The sequence below is a fragment of the Stigmatopora argus genome, chromosome 8, assembly GCF_051989625.1.
Source record: "Stigmatopora argus isolate UIUO_Sarg chromosome 8, RoL_Sarg_1.0, whole genome shotgun sequence".
NCBI lineage: Eukaryota > Metazoa > Chordata > Actinopteri > Syngnathiformes > Syngnathidae > Stigmatopora > Stigmatopora argus.
Window position 1 is genome coordinate 11,043,975 of NC_135394.1, and position 25,169 is coordinate 11,069,143.

A 25,169-nucleotide genomic window follows, 5' to 3' on the forward strand; every position below is an offset into this window, starting at 1 on the left:
GGCAGGGACAACAACAACACCCTTCAAGATCTCATATTGTGTTTTTGCATCCCAGTGTGTATATGCATGTTATCTGAGATCACACCAAGATACCCCACACACAAACACACACACACACACACACATCTCTGCTAGGAATATAAGTGTGTCTCAGCCATGTTTGTCTATGAAGACGCTTGAGTGCGGAGGCCGAGAGTGAAAGCAAGAAAGAGGCAGCCACTTCTAAGAAGAGGCCTCCAGACAGTTTCCATATGACTAAAAGTCGTGACAATGTTTGGAGCGCCTTTGAAAAGCACCAAGACTCTGGCATTATAAGACTGTAAAGATAATAGCACATGATAGGGAACTATGCATCGATCGGTTCAGGGACAAAACAGTTAAATCAACTGTAACGTAAAACCAACTCTTTTTTTGTTTCATGTTTTCATGTTTCAGGAGCAAAAACGTCAAACGAAGATGATTATATTTTCAGCAAATCATCTTTTAGGAAGACTCAATGTTCTGACTGATTGGATGCTACCGGCCAACCAAATGTCTTGTTGGATTTTGCCATCAGAGTTGTTCTATTTGGAAACACCTACACAAGCAAACATGGTACATTCCAATGATTAAATGTAATACTATGTTATCAAACCAATACTTCTACTTCACTTTACAATACCACACCGAATCCCAGTTCAACTCAATACCACTGAATGTGGACGTAATAAACACTCATGGATACAAGCTTGTATTCTCATTTTGGATTTTTATTTCTTACCTAAAAAAAGAAAATGTCCTATCACAAGTCACACTGAAATGTATTGCTTAAGAAAAAAAATATATTCATATATATTTTCTTTTTTTTTTTTGAGAAACATTGTTTCTGTTATATTTTCACCCAAAAAGAAAATCCAGACACGAGCAAGAGCTGCTGCCTTGTTTTTTCCCCCCGCTTAAAAAAATGCACAAAGAAATACGTAATTCACAGTTACCATTTTGGTTTTATAAATTAATACAGTCACACATGTGCTACACCGGTCTAGAGCTAGAACATTGTAAATTGTATCCTTGAATCCGGTTCAATTTCAATAGTTGGCTACAGGAAAAAACAGGCAACTGAAACTGTTGTGATCAGGAATTTCATTGACGTCATGTTTTTTTGTTGCTTTTTTTCTTTTTTTTAAATCCCTCTCTGTAATGCTCTGTCATCTTTTATCTTTTTCAACTCCACACAGAAGTGAGGCACACACAGAGTACAGTTCATACATATACAAAAAGAAAATAAATAGAATTTGACAAGGGGAGTGGATGGGCAAGTGGGTAAACTGTCCTTTTGGTAACGTTGGTTTCAGGGGAGAAAAGGAAGTGCATGTGGTCCTCAGAGGACCTTTCTGGCTCTTTCGTGCCACTTTATCAGCGTAACCTGGTCAAATTTAGCCTTTTTTTTGCAGGGACATGAGGTGACAAAATAAAAACATTCATTGAGGAACTTTTTTATAGACAACGCGAGGGCAACATTTTAAGGCACAGTAGCCTTGAGATAATAGACTTCACCAGCTCGAAAACACAAAACGACACATGCCCTGTGACCTTGGGAGACATTCACCTGTTTTATGCACATCCTGCATACAGATCCAGCATTTAGCCAGCTTTCCTTTTCCAAAAAACAAGCATATCTGGTGTAGATTTAACTCTTTCACTGCCAGCTGAGTTGTAAAAGTTGTTCCTTGCACACCGGGATAATGCTACCAAAAGTCTTAGGAATTTGAAAAGAACATGGGCTCCAAAACAGTATAAATTGGGCTACTCCTGATTCTGTGAGGGCAAAATTTGTACACAACTGCATCACAGAAAGAGGGGTGGGAAAATGCTGACGGCTTTTACAGGGAGAAACTACCTCCCCCCAAAAATCGGAAATTGCCCCCTTCCATGTCATTAACAAAGTTGACCTTACAGGCAGTGTAAAAGGGGCTAAGAAAGTGGTGCCTTGATATGTCGACACAGAAAACAAACAAAAAAAGGGATACATGTCCGTCCCTGTTGTCCCCAATTTCTTTGTGAAAGGTAAGGCCACTTAACCAAAAGATGAGGTTCACCCCAAAGAAAGATAATCTCTCACTGCAATCTCTCGGGAGTGCAATCATGGTGGCGCGCTCAAATCGTTCAGATTTAAATTCCGTGGAAAAAGTTCCACTTGAGTCTCTGGAAGCGTGTCCATACATGTTCCTCGGGCTCCTGCCATGGAAAGGGGGCTTAATAGTTTCGAGGGCGGATATTCGGTGCGTGATGAGGCTCCAACATCATTAACAGGAATGTTCAGTTGGGGGGGTGCACACTTGACTTTATCTTTTCTGGTTAGCGTTTATACTAATGAAGGATGCTTTTTTTCTGTCTCCCCAAAACACATACAAGTAAATATTACAAAAACCTTAACAAAAGCAGCAGTTGTTATATATATATTTTTTTAAATTCATGCATGTGAACCTTCACCTCTATTTCCACTCTATTCCATTCACCCCTGCGTCATCCGCATGCAAAGAAAACTTTCTGCCACTTTTTTGTCCTTTTTTATGTCAAGTGTGTAGCAGCAAAACTGTGATATGTTCATGGATGTCCCTGTGGAGGCACTAGTTAACACACGGATCACACTTTTCCCCACACTTTACCGCTAAAAATAAGAGTTGCAAGGAGGATTGAAAAATGGGTCTAAAGGAGCTAGCTGATTGGACAAACTTGAAGATGAAAAATATTGAGGGAGGAGAAACGCAAGCCTAATATATATGTATTTTTCCAATTGTCACATTTATGTACACGATCTCCTCCGTTCGCGTGACGTTATACTGCTTTGAACTTCGACGAACAACTGAATGGATGTTAATTGGTTCAACCACGAAGCCACAAAGGGCTGCTGCTTTTTTAAAACAGCGAGATAATAGAAATAAAAAATAGATTTTTGTATTTTTCCCCCCATTATTAAATGTAATATTTCATTTTTTTGTAAAGATTTGAATACCTCCTATCTAAAGCACTTTCTGTTTATCATTGAGTCAGTCCGATGGCTGAGGTTGATATCAATACTTCCATATTATCTCTGCACGCTAGTTAGAACTCGATCCTGTGCAAATCAATGTTTGAACTCTTCTATGAAAACCTGAATGCTTTGTGAACAATGCTACATTTTTTTATCTGCTTGATAAAATAGTACATTAAAAAAAAGACATTGAACCAGCCTGTAACAGGTCAGAAGCGGACTGCTCGAGTGATTTTAGAGATCAGTGAAGAATGCCCGTCGCGATATTCCAAAGTGTTCGTCAGTTCTGCCATTTTCGAAGGTCGGGGGTACACTGAGGCATCTGGTACTTGTGTCCAGTCGGGAAGTCCACTTGGTGCTCAAGTCACTGTCCAGAGTGCACCGTATTTCTCAAACACACACACAATAACGCCCCACCTACCCCCCCAAAATCCCACGACACCCCACGGAATTCTGCTATGCTCAAATTCAAGGTTTCATCTTTGTTGTGAGTCTGTACCCCAAGTGTCCAAATCCATGCATCAGACGAGGTCCTGGTGCTGCGAAAAATGAGAATGAAGTCTCCAAGGCCTATCTTCTCAATGCCTCTCAGGCCATGACGAACTCGGACTTTAAGTCGGCCTTGACTTCGGGCTTCCACACGGAGTCGTCAAAGTCCAGGTCCAGGGAGCCCTCGCTGGATACGCTGCTGTTACTGTTGCTGCGGCCCGCCTTGCGGTTGGGCAGCCAGTGGTAGGGGCCACGCTGGTCCCGACGGGCCTTCCGGCGCAGTCGCTTCTGCTGCATTAGCAGCTGTAGACGCTCCACCTTGCAGCGAGTGGCGCGGTTCTCCGTCTGACGGACTCTGTCGCCTGGTTTGGCAGATGAGAAGATAAAGTCAGATTGGAAAATGTGACCAAAGTCAGAACTGAAGCAATACATATTTATTACATAAAAAGGAGACCACAGCAGCGGCAAACCAAACATTTTCAGTCGTAAAAGTATGCATTTATGTATTAAGTGAAGGATTCTGAGCTGTGGGTTCATTTGCAAACCATTTCAGAAGTATTTTGAAAAGTACACAAACTGAATCTAGATGTTGACATATCTCATTTTGACACCCAGTCAGGTGCATGTGGTTGTTAGCAGATAGCTCAATATTAATAATATGATATATACACACAAGATGATACTATGCTGTATGTACAAGACTCAGAATAAAGGCAGCAGAAGCCCAATCTATTGACCAGTTCCATTAGTATCTGTCTGGGAATGAAATAATGAAATAACGGGTTCTCATGTCAATAAAGAAAAGCGGTGCGGTCCGATGCCTCGCTGTAGCTCCGGTTCGGCATTGCAAATTTGCCCGTATAAACACACACACACATGCACACACACAGGGGTGAAACAGTGCATGCACACTCACACGCACACAGCAATAGCCGCAGTAGCTTTTAACGTGGATCGATGGCAAATTAAAAAGACCTATTGATTAAACCTTAGCTCTAGTGCAGCCATCCATCTCAGGCGCAGGACAACGCTATTGGCTTTCAATAGAAAATGCAAGCGAATGGAAATTGTACGCCATGAGAGGGAGAGAGAGCGAGATTGGGTTTTTCTTCAGTTTTTTTTCCCTTCCTTTATAACTTCCTACTTTAAGATCATTGACCCACAGTCCTGCCACTCGCATCCTAATACCTCCTTCTGCATTTCTACCCTGTGACCTCCTTTCGCCTTCCCAGGGATGTTGTTAGCTCTAGCAATGTGTAAAAAGGGCACCGGAGAAGAGGGTTAAGGAATTCTTCACCCTGAGGCATAATGGGGCAGGAGGGTGGAGTCCGCCGGTGACAGTTTTCACAATCAATCTTGCCTTTCTTTGCCCAAGCCCCACCATAAAGATTTGTGGACACCAAGTGGGCTTCATACTTCCCTAGCTGATATAATACAAGTCACTGTGGACAGGAAATTGGCTGCCATTGGATGCCAACGATCAGCGATTTTTCCTTTGCGAGACTACTGCACATCGCAGCAAGGCTTTTTCACTCCTTCTTATGTCCATAAATACGGCAGCATGTTCGATGCTACTTTCTAAAAAGCACTCACTGAAACAACACAGTATAAACGGCAGTTTGATGGTGCAGTATGAGGTCGACGGCCTTTGGCTTGGCAAGTGTTTTGGGAATGTGTGTTGGATCGCCACCAAAAACAGTCTGTGTGCGCGCTTGCGTGCAGGCATGTGCGTGTGTGTATGGCCATTCATCAGCGTCACTACCGGAGCCCTGGGCGGCTGGGCCGGACACAGCTGGCCACAGGGATCTCCAGTCTATGTTTATGACAGTAGGGCTATTATTAGGGCTGGCTAGGAGGGACAGAACATACACGCATGCATGCAAGCAAGCTGGCGAGCCTAGAGCCTGACTGTAGAGCGTTGACGTGAACACAATAACCTTGGAGGAACCAGAGAGAAGTAGCGAGCAAAAGGGAGAGACAAACAATTCCATTTCATCCTTTTATGCTTTGACGGGAGCCCTGTGGTAGCCACAGAATCTCAGAAAAAGGAGGAGAAGAGGGGATCTATGAATAATTGATGTGTCAGCCCAACCCAGCAACAAGACCAAAGGCTGAGATGGAGAGAAGGGCAGGAGGAGGAGCAGGATAAAAGAGACAGGAGAGAAACATGGCATCTTCTCATAAAAATGTTGCAAAGATTGGTCATTTGCAGCCATGGAAGAAGCTGTTTACTTTGATATGATTTTGAAACGCTGAATGTTATGGAAGAAAAATCCTGGCACTTTGTAGTTATGGCAATCTATAGGCTTGCAGTCTGTTGGTTAGTCAACAGACACAAGTCACAGGTGATCAAAAATGGAATGCTGGATGTACTCTATTGTTGTTGTACATTTGTCAACGAAGCCCTTTTGTTTGTACAGGATGCCAAGTATGGTGGCAATGCAAGCCAGCTTAGGGTTCTTTACTGTTGTAGACAAAATTGAACAGTTTTCTTGGTGGACTAAAGCCTTTCATGTACTGAATTGGTTGATAAAAAGAAAGCTGCATTCATTTTGAAATCAAAGAGAATTAAGGGCTATCATGTCAGTGCAAATTCTGTCTAACATGCAGGACTGGCAAATCAATCCGTCGATTCGACTTTTGTGGACAAGGACAGATGTTGAATAATAATTGAAATCATTAAAAGTTTGAATAGAAGCACGAAGCATTCACAGATTTCATCAACTAACAGTCAGAAACAATCAAACCAAGGACTGCAAGTTTCTTTTGGATTGTTGAATGACTTTAACTTGTCATTCCGAAACATTGACTCTAGCCACCTGGGGAAAAACAGTCTCGTACAGCAGTACAAAACAGGAAACCAGCCAATCAGACGCCACCCATCAAAAACGGGCAGGGTTTAAAATGAGCGTTGTGACAGCATGTGAAAGGCCGCTGACAGCCCAGCAGGGACACGCTCTTCAATGACTTTTCGACTTAATTTGCATTCTCCTCTCTTTTCTCCTTGTCGAAAATGAAAGGGCACCTGATGTGCTTGACTGGCTTTTCGCTCAATAGAGCGACGCTGTAACGCGTCACCGGTCGCTGAGCTTGTTGCACGTGTGTACAGCGTCTTAGCAGCGGATAACGGGTGCAACGCAATCGGTTCAAGCTAGTCGGAGCTTAAATGCAGAAAGGCCGAGATCTCAGATTCTTGCTCACCCGCCCTTCTCATTTGGCTCGTTCAGGACGCTAACGTGACCTGACAAATCTAAAGGAGACAAGCGGGGGTGAAGAGATCCGGAAAAGGGGGGTGGCAGGAGCTTTCAGAGGTCCATTCTGTGCGCCTGTGTTGAACTAAGGCAGCTGCAGTGGGAGAAGGGCTAAAAGGCAGCCCTATAATCCCAAAGCCCTCCCTTCCTCTACTTCACAATGGCTCAGCCTGGTGCCCTGTACGCAGCCCCTGTCTCTGGCCCCAACACAATGGCTTTGGCTGGCCAGGGGGGCTGGACCCAGGTCCACCCCCCTAGTAATGGAATTTATCAAACAATCGGCCTGCCAGGCCGCGAGTCCCGAGCTGCAAAATCTTCAAACTCAGCAACTCCTTTCACCGGAGTAGTGAAACCAAGCTTTTAGCCAGGCGTTTGAGGCCAGGCGTGTCGAGCTTTTTTTTTATTTACGCTCGTCTTGTCCTTCTCGCACATGAACTTGCAGTTGAAAAGGGTAAAGGCTCTCTGGAGAGAACCCAGCTATGTGACATTTTCAAGAGGCCGTCTCAAGTATAAGTGCACACACATACTGAGGCGGACGGACCTGACTGGTTAGTCCTGCGGCTGAATAGAAGCAGGCCTCTGTGAAGTGGAGTTAAGCCGCAGTGTTAAATCCAGTAAGTCTTCTGTCAGGTGTCTGCAGATAAGGTTGCTCGGGTACGCTGTGTCAATGGCACCCTTAGAACAGGATGCAAGTGACCACAAAGAGACCAGACTTCATTGTCTCAGTGAGCCACACCGGGTTTGGCTCAGTTGGTTCCCTATTCAAATCCTTTACAAGAAGTTTAGTTGAAGCAAGGGCTGCAGAGTCAAAACAGGGCACAAGACAAGCTTTTCTTTCACCCATTCTTTTTTTTCCCCTCTACTGAAAACCATGGTCAAACCGTGGGCAGTTGGTTGACTGACGAACAGAATTTAACACCTGAATGATGAATGAGGGCTTAGTGTTGTAGTTTTAACAACCCCCAAGTGCTTAAGTTCAGAATAAATCTATTTAAAGGCCAAATGAACACAGAGAATGTACAGTGTTGATGCACAAGACAGGCATGGAAAACGAGGCAGGGGAAGATGAAGAGGAGGAAGACTGACAGATGGATTTTACAGGCGAGGCTGTTTTTGGACGGCAAATGGGAAGAGTGGGGGGTGCAATAGCGTGGGCTGTCGAGTGCAGATGTAGACACAGGACAAGGGGAGAGTGGGAGTAACAGGGGTGGAGGCAGTGAGGAAAAGGTCTTCCCTAAGTTAGGAAAATAAGCATATGTTGTTCCAACTGTTCACAAGAAACTTGTGAGGGCATCAAGTGTGATACAGAAGGTTGCTGGTCTAATTGTACATTCCCAGTCAGTCTAGGACTGAAAGTCTATTCTGCTCACACAAATGCAAACATAATACAGCATTCAATGAACCTCAAGACTGAACCCAGTGGACTTCTTCACCAAACTCCATTTCCCCATTAGAAAAGGAGACCACACAAGACAATGGCTTTTTCTCTAAGTGTAACCTTGCAAAAGAGACACTCTTATCTGTGCTGGACATCTCTCTGACACTCCAAATCTAGTGTCTCAGGCTGGAAAGGTGCTTTACAAAAACAGCTCCTGTACCAGCCCTAGCCTTGGGCACAGGTAAGTCCAGTGTTGTTCTGGCTCTACTAGTTCTTACTTGTACGCACCTCTGTAATCTTAAAGCAGTCCAAGCCTAATCTACTCCAAACATAGATTTGCCCAGGGTGATGCTCATAAACAAAGCAAATTGCTTTGTGACAGGTGATCCCTGACTGAACAACTCTGGAGAAGATTGCAAATGCATTTTGCTCTTTTTTGCTCAATTGAAACACAAGCTATAATAACTTCTTCGTTTAAAAGGCAAAAAGTATTAGTGTCGTATCAAGAAAAGGAATTGTAAAGGGTTTCAAAATGACAGCCGGGACATCTGTGTCAATGACTGCTTCAAATGGATGTGCAAGGAATTAATGTGTCTGTTTGTGTGTATGTGATTCCATGTCATGTTTTCATCACTCACCAGGGGGCTTGCACATGCGGATCTGACTCTGGCACTGCACCAGTGGATGAAGGGTCGGTGGAGTGCTGCTGGAGTTGCCAGCAGGCACAGAGGTAGCTTTGGCAGAGAGTCCAGTTGTGCCAACCACTGGTGGTGAGGGAGGCGGAGACGGGGATGGTGAATTGGGTGTGCCGCATTGGGTTTGGTAGCGGAGCTGGGTAAGGGACGGTGGCATGCCCTGGTAGTGGCGTGTGGCACTCAGAAGATCATTGAGAATCTGAAGAATGGTACCTATGTCTCGTCTGGGGCGCCCATTGCTGTCCTGGCAGTTAGGGTGTAAAGTGCCTGTGAAGTTAGGGATAAGAGTATTATAGCACATCTATGCAGATAGCCCCATCATACAATCGAGGGAAGGAGATTGTAGATATTGATTGTTAAATACGTCAATAAATCTTACCTGAAAATGTCCCTGAAAAAACTCCAGGGGCATGGTTAACAAAGCTCTCGATGATGGCACCGGGTTTACGGGAGCGTGCTGACGAACTGCTGCCACTACTGTGGCTGTTGGTGCTGCAACTAGCCTAGACCCCCCACAAAATAAAGTCATGTCATTCTAAGGCAGGGGTCTCAAACTTGCGGCCCGCGGGCCAACTGCGGCCCGCGGGACGATAATTTGCGGCCCCCGTCTTAATATGAAAGATCGATTTTTTTTTTTTTTAATATTTTTTTTTTTTTTTTTTTTTTTTTTTTTAACCCCTTTCCCCATGATGGCGCCGTTTAAGTGGCAGCCAGTGGCAGTAGCTCTGTCCACTCATGTTTTTCTTGTTTTACAGCATGTTTTACATGAAAAATTAGAGGGAACATTGACATGCACCTGCTTGTGGCAGGTGTGATACTGGTGTGCCGATAGCGAGCAATGATGATGTCGTGACCGGATGATTCGCCTAAAGACGTTTCGCCGACGGACGTTTGACAGACGGACAGGTCGTACTAGTATTTGTTAGTTTAATGATTAAATACAAATACTAGTATTTGTATTTAATCATTAAACGCTGTTTTCAGCTGGATTTGACCAAATTTGAGAGCATTTTGAGCCGTTTGGCGAATGAACGTCTATAGACGTTTTTTTTGCCTCCATCGCGATAGTAATTGTACTATGAGACATGCTGAGGAGTACGAAAAATACCAGGGAGATGAGAGAGCCAACCAGGTTGCCAGTCTTAAAACACGTCTTCTGAGGCAACAGGATCTCTTCAAGAAGGCTACCAAAGACAGTAACCACAGACATCACAGACACTGCCCAGCTCGCAATATATGTCCGTGGTGTTGATGACAATTTTGAAGTAATGGAGGAGTTGCTCACAGTAATTCCAATGCATGGCCAGACCACCGCTAAGGAAATATTTCACCAGCTGTGTGATGCCATTGAGAATGCCGGTTTGCCATGGAAGAGCTTTGTTGGAATAACAACCGATGGAGCCCCATCAATGACAGGGAGGAAGAATGGACTGGTAGCAGTTGTTAAAAAAAAACTGGAAGAGGAGGGTGTTGAGGAGGCCATAGCTCTGCACTGCATTATCCATCAGCAGGCCCTTTGCAGCAGATGCCTGAAGTTTGACAATGTGATGTCTGTCGTTGTGAAATGCATCAACCAAATCAGATCCAGGGGCTTAAAGTACAGAAGGTTCCGTGCTTTTTTAGAGGAAATTGAGTCAGAATATGGGGATGTGCTCTACTTCATTGAGGTACGTTGGCTCAGCAGGGGAAACGTGTTGAGATTTTTTTAGTTTAGAGCAGAAGTAAAAGACTTCATGGAGATAGACGGGGTTGCTGTTCCTGTGCTCAGTGATCCCAAATGGCTCATGGACTTGGCTTTTCTTGTTGATATCACACATGAGCTTAATGTACTGAACAAGAAGCTACAAGGCCAGGGGCAACTTGTCAGTGCTGCCTATGACAACGTGAGAGCATTCTGCACTAAACTTGTGTTATGGAAAGCCCAGCTCTCTCAGACAAACCTTTGCCATTTCCCAGCATGCAAGGCTCTCGTGGATGCAGGCACACCATTCAGTGGTGAGAAGTATGTTGAGGCCATTTCGAAGCTACAGGAGGAATTTGATCACAGATTTGCAGACTTCAAGACACACAAAGCCACATTTCAAATTTTTGCGGACCCCTTCTCCTTTGATGTGCAAGATGCCCCTCCTGAGCTTCAAATGGAGCTCATTGACCTGCAGTGCAACTCTGCACTCAAAGCCAAGTTCAGGGAGGTGAGTGGAGAAGCAGACAAGCTTGGGCAATTTGACCTGCAGTGCAACTCTGCACTCAAAGCCAAGTTCAGGGAGGTGAGTGGAGAAGCAGACAAGCTTGGGCAATTTTTGAGAGAGTTGACCCCCAGCTTCCCTGAACTTTCCCGAAGGTTCAAGCGGACCATGTGCCTTTTTGGGAGCACATACTTGTGTGAGAAGCTCTTCTCCACCTTGAACTTCAATAAGTCCAAGTACAGGTCCAGACTTACTGATGAGCATCTTCAAGCTCTACTGAGGGTCTCCACTGCTTCCTCCCTCAAGCCAAATGTGACTATGTGAGAAGAAGCGCTGCCAGGTCTCTAGCAGCAAGGAGTAGGCAAAAGAAGCCGTGTTCAGAATATTTCATGTTCAATGTTCCATTCAAGTTCAGAAAGTTAAAGGTTAAAGAGCTGTTAATACAGACATTTGAAACGGAATAAAAATAATTCATTTTCTCTACTTAGCCAGCCAGTGTATATCTACTGTATGGTCATTAGTATTATTTGGTTTTATATTACTGATTGATTGATTTTTTATTCATCTTTAAGTTAATTTATTTAATTCATTATTTTTTGTTAAAAAATAAAGATATTTGATAACGTTGGAAAGTTTTATCAGTGCTTTTCTTGTGGAAATCCTGATGCGGCCCAGTCTCACCCAGACTCGGCCTCTAGCGGCCCCCAGGTAAATTGAGTTCGAGACCCCTGTTCTAAGGTGATATTTAAGCTTTTTTTTTAGTTTTTTCAAAATTGTGCACGGTTGTATTATTATTTAGGCTTACCTCAGGGCACAAAACAGGGGCTACAGGGCTGGCCTGGCCCATGTTGTGGCTTGCCTGGCCTGAAGAAGGCTGGTGGTAGTGGTGGTGGTCCCGCAGGTGATGGGGAGTAGTCCGGAACAGATTTCCAGGGACATGCGACGTGCGTGGTGAACGAACAGGATGTGGAGGAGTGGCCGGGCTGCAGTGAGGAATCGATGAGGGGGATTGATGGTACATTGGGGGCAGAGATTGGTGGTGTGTAGATGGGAGAGGGAAGGTTGTGGTGCTGGTGGAAGTGGATGTGGAGGGGCCTTGCTGAGCCAAATGGGGACTGTGTGGATGATTAGGGTGGTGGGAGTGCGGTTGAGGGACACAAGGCTGCCCTGTTGGCTGTCCCATTGTGGCATCGGAATTGCTTCGGGTGATCAGGTGCCTGTGCTGGAGCTGAGGACCACCCGACTGCTGTGCTGCCAGCTGTAGCTGGACAAACATCATGTGATCACCCACACGTAGTGCCAGTGTAAGAGGGGAGCGTCCAGACAGGAAGTCGCTGACCTGTAGATGGAGAGTAGATTTAATTTTGTATACACACCCTGTGAGACAGTTTGCTTCAGTGGTATGGACAGTACAATACTAACAACATTGTAAACTGCATCATTTTCCAAACAGCCGCAGCATTCATCAAATGATGTTTACAATTGGTCAAGAGCTACCAACCCCTCCTCATTACCCCGCTACTGTGAACGACTAACCAGATTCAAAGCAAGTCTGCCAAATTGCAATGAGTGTATCGTCGTTCCTTGCCCTTTTTCAAAGTTTACTTTAGTATTTAGCAACAAACTGACAGATGAATATACACTCAGCGGGATAGGCAAAAGAGAAGTGTTGCAGTCAAAAACGGAGAAGCTCCCCAGCGTGTAGACTTCCTCTTCTGTCAATGAACAGTGGACAGCCGTTGAAGCACAAACAACAGAGCTTTGAGCTCCCGCTCTCATGGACACACAGACGCTCTACAGTAGACCAATCCTGCAATCAATCACCATTCTGTAACACTGGGCTATTTACATCTGCTAGATGAGGCCAACTGTTTGAAAACACACAAACAGAACCCACTCACACTCGCCCCCTACTGCCCTTGGGTTCGTTCTTAGTCAGCAGTGTCATTCAGCGCAAGGACAAAAGACATCCTTCTCTCTGGCTTATGGCCTGAAAAAATAGGTCCAGCGTCCAGGAAATACACCCCGCCCGCCTCAAGCGCAAAGAATGGACAATTGTCTGAGTTGGATCTAGAACGGGATGCCCATTTTTGGAGCACTCACTACAGCGACAGAGACCAAATGGGTGTGTATGTGTGGAAAGGGCTGTTGATTGACCCATAATGGCCTGAATGGACACACAAGAATTCCACACAGACACAGCCGACTTGTCACAACTTGGCTGGAGGACTGGCATTAAACAACAAGAGTTTTGTTGTCTTAGACTTTGCGTTCATGTGACTTTGCTATATCTTTTTGCCACTTACAACTAAAACCATGTGTGCATGTGACTGTATTTTAGTGCTAGAGTCACTCAAAGGGCAAAAAGCTTCCCCAGTGTCTGCAAGCCTTATAAGTCACAAAGAATTTGTTGGTAGGGGATGAAGGAGAATGTTTTTCTTTACAGAGGAAATGGGAAGGCGGATGAGAATGGAGAGACATGAGCAGAGCAGACTATGAAAAGCAGACCAAGCCTAAATTTCTCTCTCCTAGGACAATGCTCTGCCTAAATGGCACCAATGCACAGTGTGGGTTTAAGTTGGCAAACATTGAAATGCAAATTCATTGTCCTCTGAAAATGATCTCATCTAAAAAAGACGGTGGCAATGCCTTGTTGCCATGAGCAAGTGCCCATATTTGCAAAAACATATTTTGATTAGGCATGACAAGCAAAGTCAATAAATGCTGTTGCCTCTCCGACGATTCTGGTCCGTCCACTGTTACCTATGAGAAAAAGCTTTATAAATCAAGAGCAAAGACTAGAGTAAGACTGAAAAATGTGCCTAGGATGTTGGCTATTGGTTAAACCTGTGAATCAACTGGGCCTGCCTTCAATCACTCTCTCTTCAGGTCTGGTTATTTGATTCTCTATCAACCGTCGCTAGCCTCTATTGCCAACATGACCTTTTCGCATTGGTATTGACGAAAAACGCGGAAAGCAAAAAGGATGATCTCGCAGTCAAATCCACATTAAATAAAATAGCACAATCAGCATACAATGGACACTTTTGGATAAGCACAAATTCATGATTTTGGGAGCGTAAACACAGTCTATCAGGGTCTTGTTGTTACAGTCCACACCCACCATGACTACACTGTTGTGGTAAGATGACAAACCCAGCAGGCCCGAGGCTGGGTGTGAAAGCAGGGTTGGGCGGCACATGTAGAATGGCCCTTGAAAGGGCAGGACAGAGAAGGCACAAATTCAAGGGAAGGTGCATTCCCAGGGGTGAGGGTGGGTGTGGTGCTCTGGGGAATCTGACTGGCAGCTGTCAAGAGAACTGAGTATTGCTGGACCAAAACACAGCCAATTGCACACGCCCTGGGGGGTCTATCTGTCAAAGCTGGTGTTTGGTTAGAGGAAGATTGGAAGGGGTGGGAACGTCTTGAGAAGTTTCTTACCTCGTATCATCATAATGAGTTCCACCCTGGTGTGGCCTGGCCTGTTTGTACAGGACTTACAGGTAGATTTATATAACAAACTCTCAATGTAGAAAGATGTGTAAAAAGAGAACAGAAAACCTCCGTGTACGACAAGCATTTGTTGTGCGCATTTTAGCACTAATTGGGTTCTTTATTAAATGAAAGGATTAAAATTATTTAGCAAACAACAATCCCTGAAAGGCTATTTTTAAGGATAGTTTTCCACTGAAACTTGCCTCTGAGCCACAATCTGCGGGTGCTCTTGATCATGTTCATCATGATATTTAAGCATATGTTCAATAGACAGCTCCCAACCATAATTCATGGTTGAATTAAAAAAAAAAAATTAAATCACCTCCAAATATATTTAACCTCCTACTGTGAAGTATTTATGGCATTATTGACTCGTGAAGACATTTTTTGCCTCTCACACTTTTTCCAAAGTGAAAATATTTGCAAACAGCCACCGTCTGACTCATAGAAGGGTCTCCAGTCACACATTCCTGCACTACCGCAGCCTTTTAGACAAAACAATCCAACGGCCAAAATCAGCAAATGCACATATACCTAACAGAGGACATTTCGATGACTAATATTGATGAAACATGAACAGAGCATTAACTAGGAAACCTTCAGGTGTGCTATTCCGATCGAGACGAGACAAGCTGAAAAGCCTGGCATGGAACATCTTGAGGACAAAGGGCAGTTTTTCTTTTTTTGGGCATGGGGGGGGGGGTCTAAGCCAAGTGTAACACCTGAAATGTGCCCCGTTTCCTGAGGGGTATAGGGGGCGGATGATGATACAGCACAGTGTGCTTGCTGGCGGGAGCAATCGTGTAGCAACAAACCTCTTCCAGACGGACAGAGACTTAAGGGGGAAACAAGGGGAGCGTGTCTTTTAAATGTGTGTGTAGTGAGGTGATGAGGTGTGTGTGTGTGTGTGTGTGTGTGTGTGTGTGTGTGTGTGTGTGTGTGTGTGTGTGTGTGTGTGTGTGTGTGTGTGTGTGTGCGTGCGGGAGGGGTACGGGGGTATACTGTCAAGCTGGCTAGTGAATGATTCCCAGAGGTCTCAGCTATAGCAGCTCAGCTCCAGTCCAAACATGCCTGTCTGCTCTCAGGAGCTCAGCCAGAGAGAGCCAACGTGGCTGGCTACCATTGACGTCAGGACAAACAGCAGATAGGGCTTTCTGGAACATCACAGGCAAACAAAAGAGGGGCTTCTAGGCATGTCTGAAACCCTCCTCCTCCTACTAATACTGCTCCTCTCTGCAACCTTTATTTCCCCCCACTGGTGCTCCTTGCAGCATACTTGAATTCCAAAGCTTTACAAAAGCAACTTCTGTAGTGGTTTGTTATGAGAGACTCAGAACGAGCAGGGCGGAGGGGCCTCACTTGAAGCCAGCCTTACATTGTTTCCTTTCACATGCAGCAATTGGATGGCACACAAAAAAGCAAGAACAAGGTCTCTTTCTGCTGAAGACGACACACGGGCGATTGGACCGGGTAAGCTGCTGTTGATGAAGAAGAACCCGTTTCCCCCTCCAGAGTGCTGTTGGATTCAGGTGTTGGTATTTTGTTTAGTGGGAGGCTGAGGTTGCTATGCAGGAATGGGGGAAGAGCGTGATAAGGGGCAGTGAGAAGAAGAGGAGGCGGGGTTGAAAAAAAAGATGGCAGGAGAAAGGGGATGGTGGATGCGGGCGGTGGGGGCAGGGTGTCAGGGAGTATTGGTGGTGGTGGTGGTGGTGGTGGTGGCAGTAGTGGTGGGTGATGAAATATTCAGTGAGGATGTGCCTCTGGCTCCTTCCCTCTTTTTTTCTTTCGACATCTCTGGCTGACAGTTTTATTTATTGGGGTCCCTGTGGTTCAAGGAACTCATTTGCAGTCGTTCTTCCTTTGCACACTAAGCGAAGTACGGCAGCAGAGATAAGGAACGAGAAGGTGGGAGGGAGGGGAGGAAGACAGAGGGAGCTGGCAGCACCTAGCTGACATTCATGAACATCTGAGCAGCTTTGTGCTGGAGAAAAGAGGATAGAAGCTCAAGAGGGCGGAGAGCGGGACAGGCTGTCTCCCGCAGCAGTATTCTGGTTTCGACGAAGGCGCTCACCTGTCGAAGCCATTCTTATTAACCCGCCTATCGACTGAGAGGGTTTGATCGCCCCGGGACGCTATTGACAGCTTTCTAGCACTTATGTACAACCTAAAGATGCAACAAGGCGCTTTCAAAAGAAGAAAGAGCGAAGGGGAAAAAATAAAATCAATGACTAGCATCATGCCCTAAATCCTAACAGCAACCGGGGGCTCTTTACAGACCCCATTAAGAAAACTGGCATGAGTATTACTGCCTTGATGTGAAACAGGGACAGCCAGGAAATAACATTCAGAATGATGAAATTAAGTTCCCACTAAAGTCGCTCCTTGTGGTCTCGGCTCAAGTCAAGCAGAAACTGGAGCAGCCTCAAGATGAAAAGAGCGGCTCTTATTGGTTGCCACAGTATGATGGAAGAAGGCTACGTTTACATGACAACAACACAGTACATGAACTGAAAAGTTGGAACTATGACAATAATTGTCAAAACATTTACATGGGCTTGGAAAGAATGCTGATATACACAAGCACACCCATACTGAACACACATTTTCTAATCCACTTCCAGAGTGAACCCAAAGAAAACCTTGTTTCTTTTTTACAAGCAACTTTTCATTTCCCCGATTCCTATGACAAAGCAATCTAATTGACTTCATTAGACTTTGTAGGGCCCATCATGTGTATATTTTGCCCTTCTGCATCTACCCACCATATGCCCCACTGGTCAGGACGTCTGCTACTTGAATCACAAAAGCCCAGTTGTCACCATGGGAATAGAAAAACAATGGCGGTCACGACTCTTGAAAATGAAGAAATTGTTCTCGCAGGCGCATGCGGGACCGGATGAACTAGAATTGCGGCCCAGATAGAATGAATAGACAACCCTGCAAATGCACCTTCACTACCCCCACCACCCTTCACTCCTTTATCCTGCTGTGCATTAATGCACCACAAAAAGGATTACACAGGTGCAAAAAGGCTGTGTGATCGTCTTGTTAACGCCATTTCCAAGGCTGCCATTTACATCTGTAGCAGTTCAGAGGGGCCTCCTATTATTATATATGTCTTTCATCTCTATTTTAATTCACGCGTTTAGGTAACAAAAAGAGAATTTACCATTCTTACAGAAAAGAACTCTTCAGATGAGTGCATTAAAAAAGCCTTTATTTTAAATGATGGCAGTGAGCGGATGCTATTGACCGATACATTGAGTCATTCATCGCCTAAATCCAATTATGATGATTTCCATTGGTGTCAATACAGCCGATTAACTAAGGTGCATGACTGGGACGAAAAACATAATGATCCCTTGGAAAAAGAACCATATACACACTAAAGTCCTATATTCTATTCAGGCAACTCTGATTTCCTTCCTGTTTTGGAGTTTTAAGACCATCTTCACTCCTCCAACTCCTCATACAAGGCAAAGCAGACAAGTTGACGGTGACACTAAAGATGATTTTCAGATCATGCTAGTTTGCAACACTCTGCCCAAAGACCCAAAGGCAATGTGCGTGATCTGCCAGTCATGTGGAGGAGGAAGTGTATAAAATGAGTAAAGTACGTGAGGAGAGCAAGTGTGTACATGGGGAGGAGCAGGTCAGCTATGTAACAGCGTCCTCTCTGGGGAAGTCGACGATGGCAAAACACGGACTCCACACAAAGCAATCTGTTAGCGTTCAAGGGGAAATTTGTCAATTCGCATCGCAAGCTGAGGTCGAGCCATTGATTGGGGAAGATGGTGAGGTCTGCCAACGGACACGTGGAGATCAAAGTCAATCATGTGTGTGGCAAGCTCACACTCCAAACATCGTCTTGACGCCTTGGAGGATTGGTTAGTTGGTCAGATTTGGCGCTTTAAGACAGGAACAAAGAAATGGTTGCATACGGGGGGAAGGGAAACGGGGGGATGGTAATGGTGATGTCTGCCCGGTTGGATTTTATTCCAACATCAATGTGCATCCATGAGCAAATAGTCCCCTGTGTGCTGAGAAGGAGGGGATATATAATCCTTTTCTTTCAGTCAAATGCCAAGATCAATAGCTGGAGAGAGGACATGGATGCAAATGAATGCCCCAAAATTCTGATTATGCCACTTTCAGCATCCATCTTTCTTTTTTCTAAGAGACACCTTCTCAGTCTCTGTACAGGAGAAGGAATCCTCTTAAAAACATCCGTTCCACTGTGCTTCTCTTTGGGGTGGGATATGTAAGACGTATACATTAAACTGTATAAGGTTGATGAGGGTAGCTGTGCTTTGAAGGGCTGTCAGTAGGCAAGGGCTTAATGCCACTTATATGTCATGCCGAGAGTCTCTAGTGAGGTGGCAGAGCAGGAATTAAAGGCGGCCAGGATTGTCCTTGTCATCGCGGTCAAACTGAAGCAGAGAGTGCTTTTAATTTATAGCTGCTTTGGAGAGCCCCAATTCATTTCAATAACGGCTGCGCTCGAATTCCATTTTTATTATCTCACCTCCTCCAAGTTATGGATCTTGAGTTCATAAATACCAGTACCAAACGTCTCGGCTCAAATATACAAGTGATGGTTCTTTAGTAAACGGCAAATCGGAAGGGTTATAGGATAGCATCCGAGTTTACCGCAACCAACGCCGCACTCCTGACTCCCCCAAATACACGCTTACAATTTCCTTTAGGCTATTTTCGGTCGTATGATTGTATCAGTTATCGTGTCAGACAGTTTTAAAAGCTAAGTGCATTGATTGATTTTTGATAGCCCCAGCATTAAAGGGGAAAAGGAGGTGGGGTCAAATGAGAGAAAGCCTTGGTGTTTCTATTTACCAATCAAATCTCTCCACGATCTATATCGTCCTGTTCCACTTCATGAATTATAAAGCGGAATCAATTTCTGTGGCTAAAACCACACCAAAGCAGATGAATGCCTTTATTGTAATCTTTTGCACAGCTACGAAGCTGACCCCATTGACAAAGACACTGTTTTGCAATCAGGAAGAGCACAGTAATAGCATAGACAAAAAAATTCCAGGGAAAATCACGCATGCATGACTAGTAATGTGTCAAAAAGGAGGTCCCGGGAGAAAAGACAACAGTGAAGAATATTCTCAGTAGACGCATCACCTGACAATAAAGATGCAAAAATGAAGTGCTCGTAGGCAGCCAACTGCTCTAAAGTGCAAGCTCGCATCCGCTGACACACACCTACTCATATGAAGTCATCAACTTCTTCAGTGCTATGGGTTCGCATGCTCACCATGGCCAACAAAGTCCACACCAGGGAGCAAAGTGAGACCAAAATGAACTCTGATGTTGCAATAGGCGCAATTCTGCAAGCTAATGTACTATTGCCTAATGTAAAAATACGACTAAACTCAACGCTGAGGATGCTGCGCGCACGTGCCATTTACGCAAAAGGAAGTCGATGAGCGTGCTTCTTACGTCACACCGTCGTCCGAGTGCGTTAAGTCTCGCTGTCTCGGTCGCTTGGCTGTCGCCATTAATCAGGGAGGTTGGGTCATGCTCTGATCCAGCCTAAAAGACTTGTACATGTTTTCCGTAGAATCTGATGGCGCTGTTTCGCTTGGGGCGCGGCATGTCTAGGCCCACTGCCCCACAACTGGCTTTCAGGAAGCCGTCATTTATCTCACAATCCGGCGCGCAAGTTTATGAGTGAATGCAGCCCCAGCACACTTCCTGGAAACTTGCCCGCGCATGTGACTGTTACATGAAAGCATCAGCGCTGAGGTAGAAATGTTGGCATTTCCCCATGTAAACCGCAGATGTTACTAGGATACAGGAGGGCTTTGCTCCTTTTTTTCCATCTTCCAGTCTTTGGTTGTGCTTGTTTAAGAGGCTGAGATTAAGACAAGTGAAAGAGGCTTGCGCTTTAGTGGCTCATCCGCTCTCTACTGCATTGCTGGAACGACATAGCTGCCCTACTCACAAACGCAAGGCACTAGTTAAACGATTCTTTCAGACTGGCCATCTGTAGTCTGATAGCGATCAACCTTACAAATGAACAAATACAGTCTGTGGTGGAGTAACTACCTGTACATTTTTTGCGCCATGTGTGTTGCAGTAAATTGTACTTGACAACTAAGTTAGCATTGGTTAATGCACATTATGGGGGTTTACCAGGGTCCCATGGTACGATTACAAATGGCACATTTGACTATTTTGTGCAGCAGTTGAACAAAATGTAACACATCTAGGACATGCTGAGTAACTGATTGTTAGTGCCCTTGAAGCATGTGGATTGCAATTGGCAGACATTGACTGTTGTTAGGATATAGTGCATTCTAATTTACCTTAAGATTTGAACATTCTAGTATTAAGGCAGTGTCTCATTTGCAATCGCACTTCCAACACGGTGGAAACTCAATACAAACAAAATAAAATCTCATGCCACTCCTTTAAAAAAAAAAACTATCCAACACCAAACCTAAGAAGCAATCAACTCTAATAAGCAGAATATCTTCTTACCTGAGTTTCGGTTAAGCTCTCTAAAGCTTGCATTACTGACTGCTCGGGTCTTGACGCTTGAGACTGTGAGAGAAACAAGAAAAATATTTTATTTAGAGAGAAAAAAAATCAATGACACGTGCTCCAACAACAGACTAAGGAAAAATGGCCTCACCATTAATCCGGCTTCGACGGTCGGTACGAGTGTTAACTTGCTCCCATCGGACACGCCGAGATCCTGGAGTTTTCCTGAACTTAGTCTGCTGCAGGATTCAAAGAGGAACAAGATAATTAGACTGTGCTGACAGTTTCTCTCTTCTCAAACACACACACCCAAACAGCCATCAGCCGCGGGGGCGCCCCAACTTCAAAACTAGTTTGGAAATGGAGCCGAGGGTGAAGGGGAAGTATTGATCACGCTGTCGTATTTCAATTTCAAGTTGCGCAAGGCTCTGACAATTGCTCGGCATAGATAGTTGGGGGCAGGTTGTGTATTACACCAAGGAGCACCATTTTTTTTTCACGTTACTAAAATACATAATGTATTACAGGGAGTCTACACAGAGGAGACAGGAACTTGAACAAAAATGTGCTTGATGATCAATGTAATAACTTAAAACCTTGCTTTGCTGCACACGTAATGTATGCAATGCACGTGACTGACAATGACGCTACCGAAGGGCAGCTAAGAAAAGCTGGCGTGACCCAAATTTCACCCCCACGAGCGAACAAAAGACCCGTGGCACTGCCTCGCGAGCTAGTCTGCAGTTACAAAGGTAGGAGGGGATTTAAAATATATATCTATATGGTGGGGGCATGCTGGTTTAAAAGGTTGATGTAATTACAATGAGAGAGGTTGAGTAAGGTCTGAAAAAAAACAAAACAATACGTACTGTGTGCATTTTAAGCCACCACCAAAACCCCCACCCCACCAACCCCCCGGTTTACTTTTTGCATTTGTTAAACCCTTCTTAACCTGGCCTTCATCCATTCATTTACTCACTCACTAAGGCTTCAGCGTTATAGTTTTCGCTCCACTTAAAATGAGAACAGCCACTACAGCCACCATCCAGGTAGCACCCACCCTTCAGAGCTATTCCATTGGACACCCAGAAATCTTGACACAAAAAACTGCAATAAACCCTACTTGAGATGCTATGGTATTGAGAAGGTGGCTCACATATGGAACTACTGAATATAAAAATGATGGGATGCTTATATGAGGCACAATGCGAGCATTATTAATTCATTCTAGCCTCCCTGTTTAGAAGGTGGGAGGGATTAATCAATGCACTGTCCCATCAATACCCTCCCTGTGACCGACGCGTCCCCTGTGTATAATTGCGACACCACTGCCATAACGTTGGTTACACCTGCACAAACTGTCATTATGCTCAATTTCAGTATACTACATTTAGATAGGTGGTAAAATGACTGCTCTGCATTATATTGAGAGCTGCTCCTGAATACCTCATGCCATCTTGCAAGCAGGGAAATGAACACATTTCACCAGAATACCTTTGAGAATATGATGAAGAGAAAAATGAGGTTGCGTTTGATTTTTGACATTTTTGTTTTACGTCCAGTGTTGGTGCAGTTCTGCAGTGTGGCATCTGTGGATTTATTAGAATTTGACAGGATTCATGAATCTGAATTATGCGGTATTTGCTTAATGTTCTATATCATACCCCTTTTTAAAAAAATAATCTCGAAGTGGCTTACCATAAATAAAATGTAAATTGCTTGACAGTGCCAGCAAGGCAAGAATGAAATGCATGTTCAGAAGCAGTACAACCATTATAAGAGGGCTTTGGTTTCAGTTCTCAAAAGGTTGTATAAAAATAATGCAATGATCAAATGCATGCATATGCGTTTTAAGTTATGCAATCCAATTAAATGTGATTTTATTTTGAATTCCAAGAGAGGTCCGCGATTCGTAGGTTTCTCACCACTGCAGGAGGAATATTATAGTACTAGTCTACATACTAATGGGGAAAAAACAACTTCCTCACACTATACGATGGATTTGCCCTCCTGACAAAGCACGTATAAATAGTGAAATTTTGACTCACGTTTCTTTATGCAGCAAGGCGAGCCTCTCTTTCGGTACTTTAAGTCTCTGCGACAGCCTCCTCTTCAGCCCGTCCACGGTCTCCTCCTGGGGCAGCGAAAGCTCGAAGCGGGTGCCGGTGGTGGAGTGGATGTGCAGGTTCATGGAGGGCTCGGCTGGGACGGCCTCGCAGGACGATGAAGCCCCGCGGCTGGTGCAGCTCCGGGCGCTGGGATGCTGGTCCATCCGATAACCTGTGGGTCGCGTGGCGGTGGAAGATGAGCGGAGGAGACGGACTTGACGTAGACGGACGTGGAAGGAAGGTGCCGATCCGTGGCTAGAGCGTCCCCGCAGCTAAAAATGCTACATGGATGGGCGAACACCGGTGAAGGGAAGCCTCGTCCACGCCGAACAAAAGTCCGTATATTCCACTGGGTGCTCAAATAGGGCTGTGGCAGGCTCCCGTGAACCAGAAGCGACAATGAACGGCGTCGCGCACACAAAAAGTATCTGAAAGATCCAGCGTCGGCTGAAAAAGCCAAACCCCCTGCGAAGCGGACCAATGGCGAGAGTGCTGGGCCGGAAGCGGCCAATAGGAGAGCGAGGTGTACACCCACGTGGAGGGCGAGCTTGTTAAAAGCCATTCATAATAAATGACAACTCACAAGGAGCGAATGTTGCGCAAAAATAGGCTCTGATTTTAACACATTCGGAACATAATACGCCTGCATGATCTAGTTAACTGTATGCTGTGAAGCATTAAGATAAAGTTAAATATTCCTAGACATAATCATGATGAGTCTAGAAATCTGTTGAAATAATAATACCGTTTATTAAATATAAGCAAAAACACTAGCTATGATTGTGGGGGTTCCAATCAGGCACATAAATGTAATATTTACAGTGAATTAATCATTGTGTGTGTGAATGTTAAGCAAAGCAAAAAGTTAGGCTTCTTTTCAAGTTAAAAGATCTCGGTTGCCCCCCAGTGGCAATTTGCGAGAAGTTCACTACCAACACCAGCAGGTGACTCATTGTTTCACAATAGCAAATTAATTTGTACAAATTTGAACACTACCCACATTTCCCAATGAGTAAAAAAATGTTGTATTTTATTGATTTTTTACATTTCAAATTAAAAATGTGATGTATTATGTAGTATTTTGTTTTTGACTATTAACCAACCACTAACAAAATAAAGACGGTCACGTGATTTCGTGTCAATTAACACCAGGTGCCTACTAATGAGATTTTATTTTAGAGTATACATAATAGTTTGACATTCCCCACTCGGTCGATGCTTAAGTTAATAACGTACAACGCAATTTACATGGCACTCCCTTGACAACATGCATTATTATTGATTCTTAGCTACAAATCAATAAGACGAAACACTGGCGTCAGTAAGGTTTTTCGGGAATTTTCGGGGTGGACAAAAAAATGCTTAAAAATGAAATAAAAGTGCATCGTACTCACCGATAACCGTGGCGTAAACTGCGAAGTTTCGCGTGGAAGTAGAATTTCCAATTTGTTCCCCCAGCTTTGGCATGTAAGGTAGAAACCAAAGAGAATGGCAGCGAATTAAAAAAATGAAAATAAATATCCACAAGGTGGGTTTATACCAGCTTCCGCCAGTTGTTCTTTTTTAGCGATCCGGTGAGTTGTGACTCTGTCCGCCTCAAGAAAGTCTGAGAGTCGGTGAGCCGCCTCTTAAAGAGCCTCTTCTCGGATGTGATGTCAATAATGAGCTCGTTTTTTTTTTTCTTACGATCGTCTCGTTCCCGGAAGGCACCGAAGCTGCCTTCTAAAACGCTGAAGAAATGTGCAACGGTGATGACGTAATGTTCACAGAGATCACAGTTACTTTGCGTCACACCCGCACAGACATTAAAAAGGACATTAAAGAGCTACAGGCTCGTTTCAGGACGACCTTAACAGCAAAAGAACAACAACAAAAAACGTGCCGGTCGTGCAAGTGGGAAGTGACGTCACCAGGTAGGTCACCAGGTAGGTGACAAACCACGCCCCTTGGATACAAGGTACACAAGTAAACAAACTCGTCATTTCCAGGAACTTTTCTTGAGTTAAATACCTGATAGCAAAACTTGAGGAAAAAATAGAAA

The 25,169-nt window shown here is 44.5% G+C and overlaps 1 protein-coding gene across 2 annotated transcripts; it reads right to left on the reverse strand.

The window, feature by feature from the left end:
- Positions 1-728: 728 nt before the first annotated feature.
- On the reverse strand, positions 729-24,956 carry midn (midnolin). Of its 2 annotated transcripts, XM_077606903.1 has the most exons (9): positions 24,669-24,956; positions 24,523-24,586; positions 23,069-23,300; positions 21,172-21,259; positions 21,018-21,080; positions 11,818-12,351; positions 9,206-9,329; positions 8,770-9,093; positions 729-3,864 (listed from the first exon to the last, which is right to left on the reverse strand). In XM_077606903.1, exons 3-9 carry the CDS (start codon positions 23,290-23,292, stop codon positions 3,602-3,604), a joined length of 1,620 nt encoding a protein of 539 aa, XP_077463029.1. In that variant the 5' UTR covers positions 23,293-23,300; positions 24,523-24,586; positions 24,669-24,956; the 3' UTR covers positions 729-3,601. The 2 variants fall into 2 exon arrangements, with proteins under 2 accessions (XP_077463029.1, XP_077463028.1); XM_077606902.1 differs by having other exon boundaries at positions 24,523-24,956.
- Positions 24,957-25,169: the final 213 nt, after the last annotated feature.

Bases quoted from the DNA above. Each gene is read 5' to 3' on its own strand.
- midn (XM_077606902.1), bottom strand. From the start codon at position 24,595: ATGCCAAAGCTGGGGGAACAAATTGGAAATTCTACTTCCACGCGAAAC. The intron at 23,301-24,522 runs GTGAGTACGATG...CGCGACCCACAG, and splicing joins AGTTTACGCCACGGTTATCG to GTTATCGGATGGACCAGCAT. The intron at 12,352-21,017 runs GTAAGAAGATAT...CTCCATCTACAG, and splicing joins AGAGCTTAACCGAAACTCAG to GTCAGCGACTTCCTGTCTGG.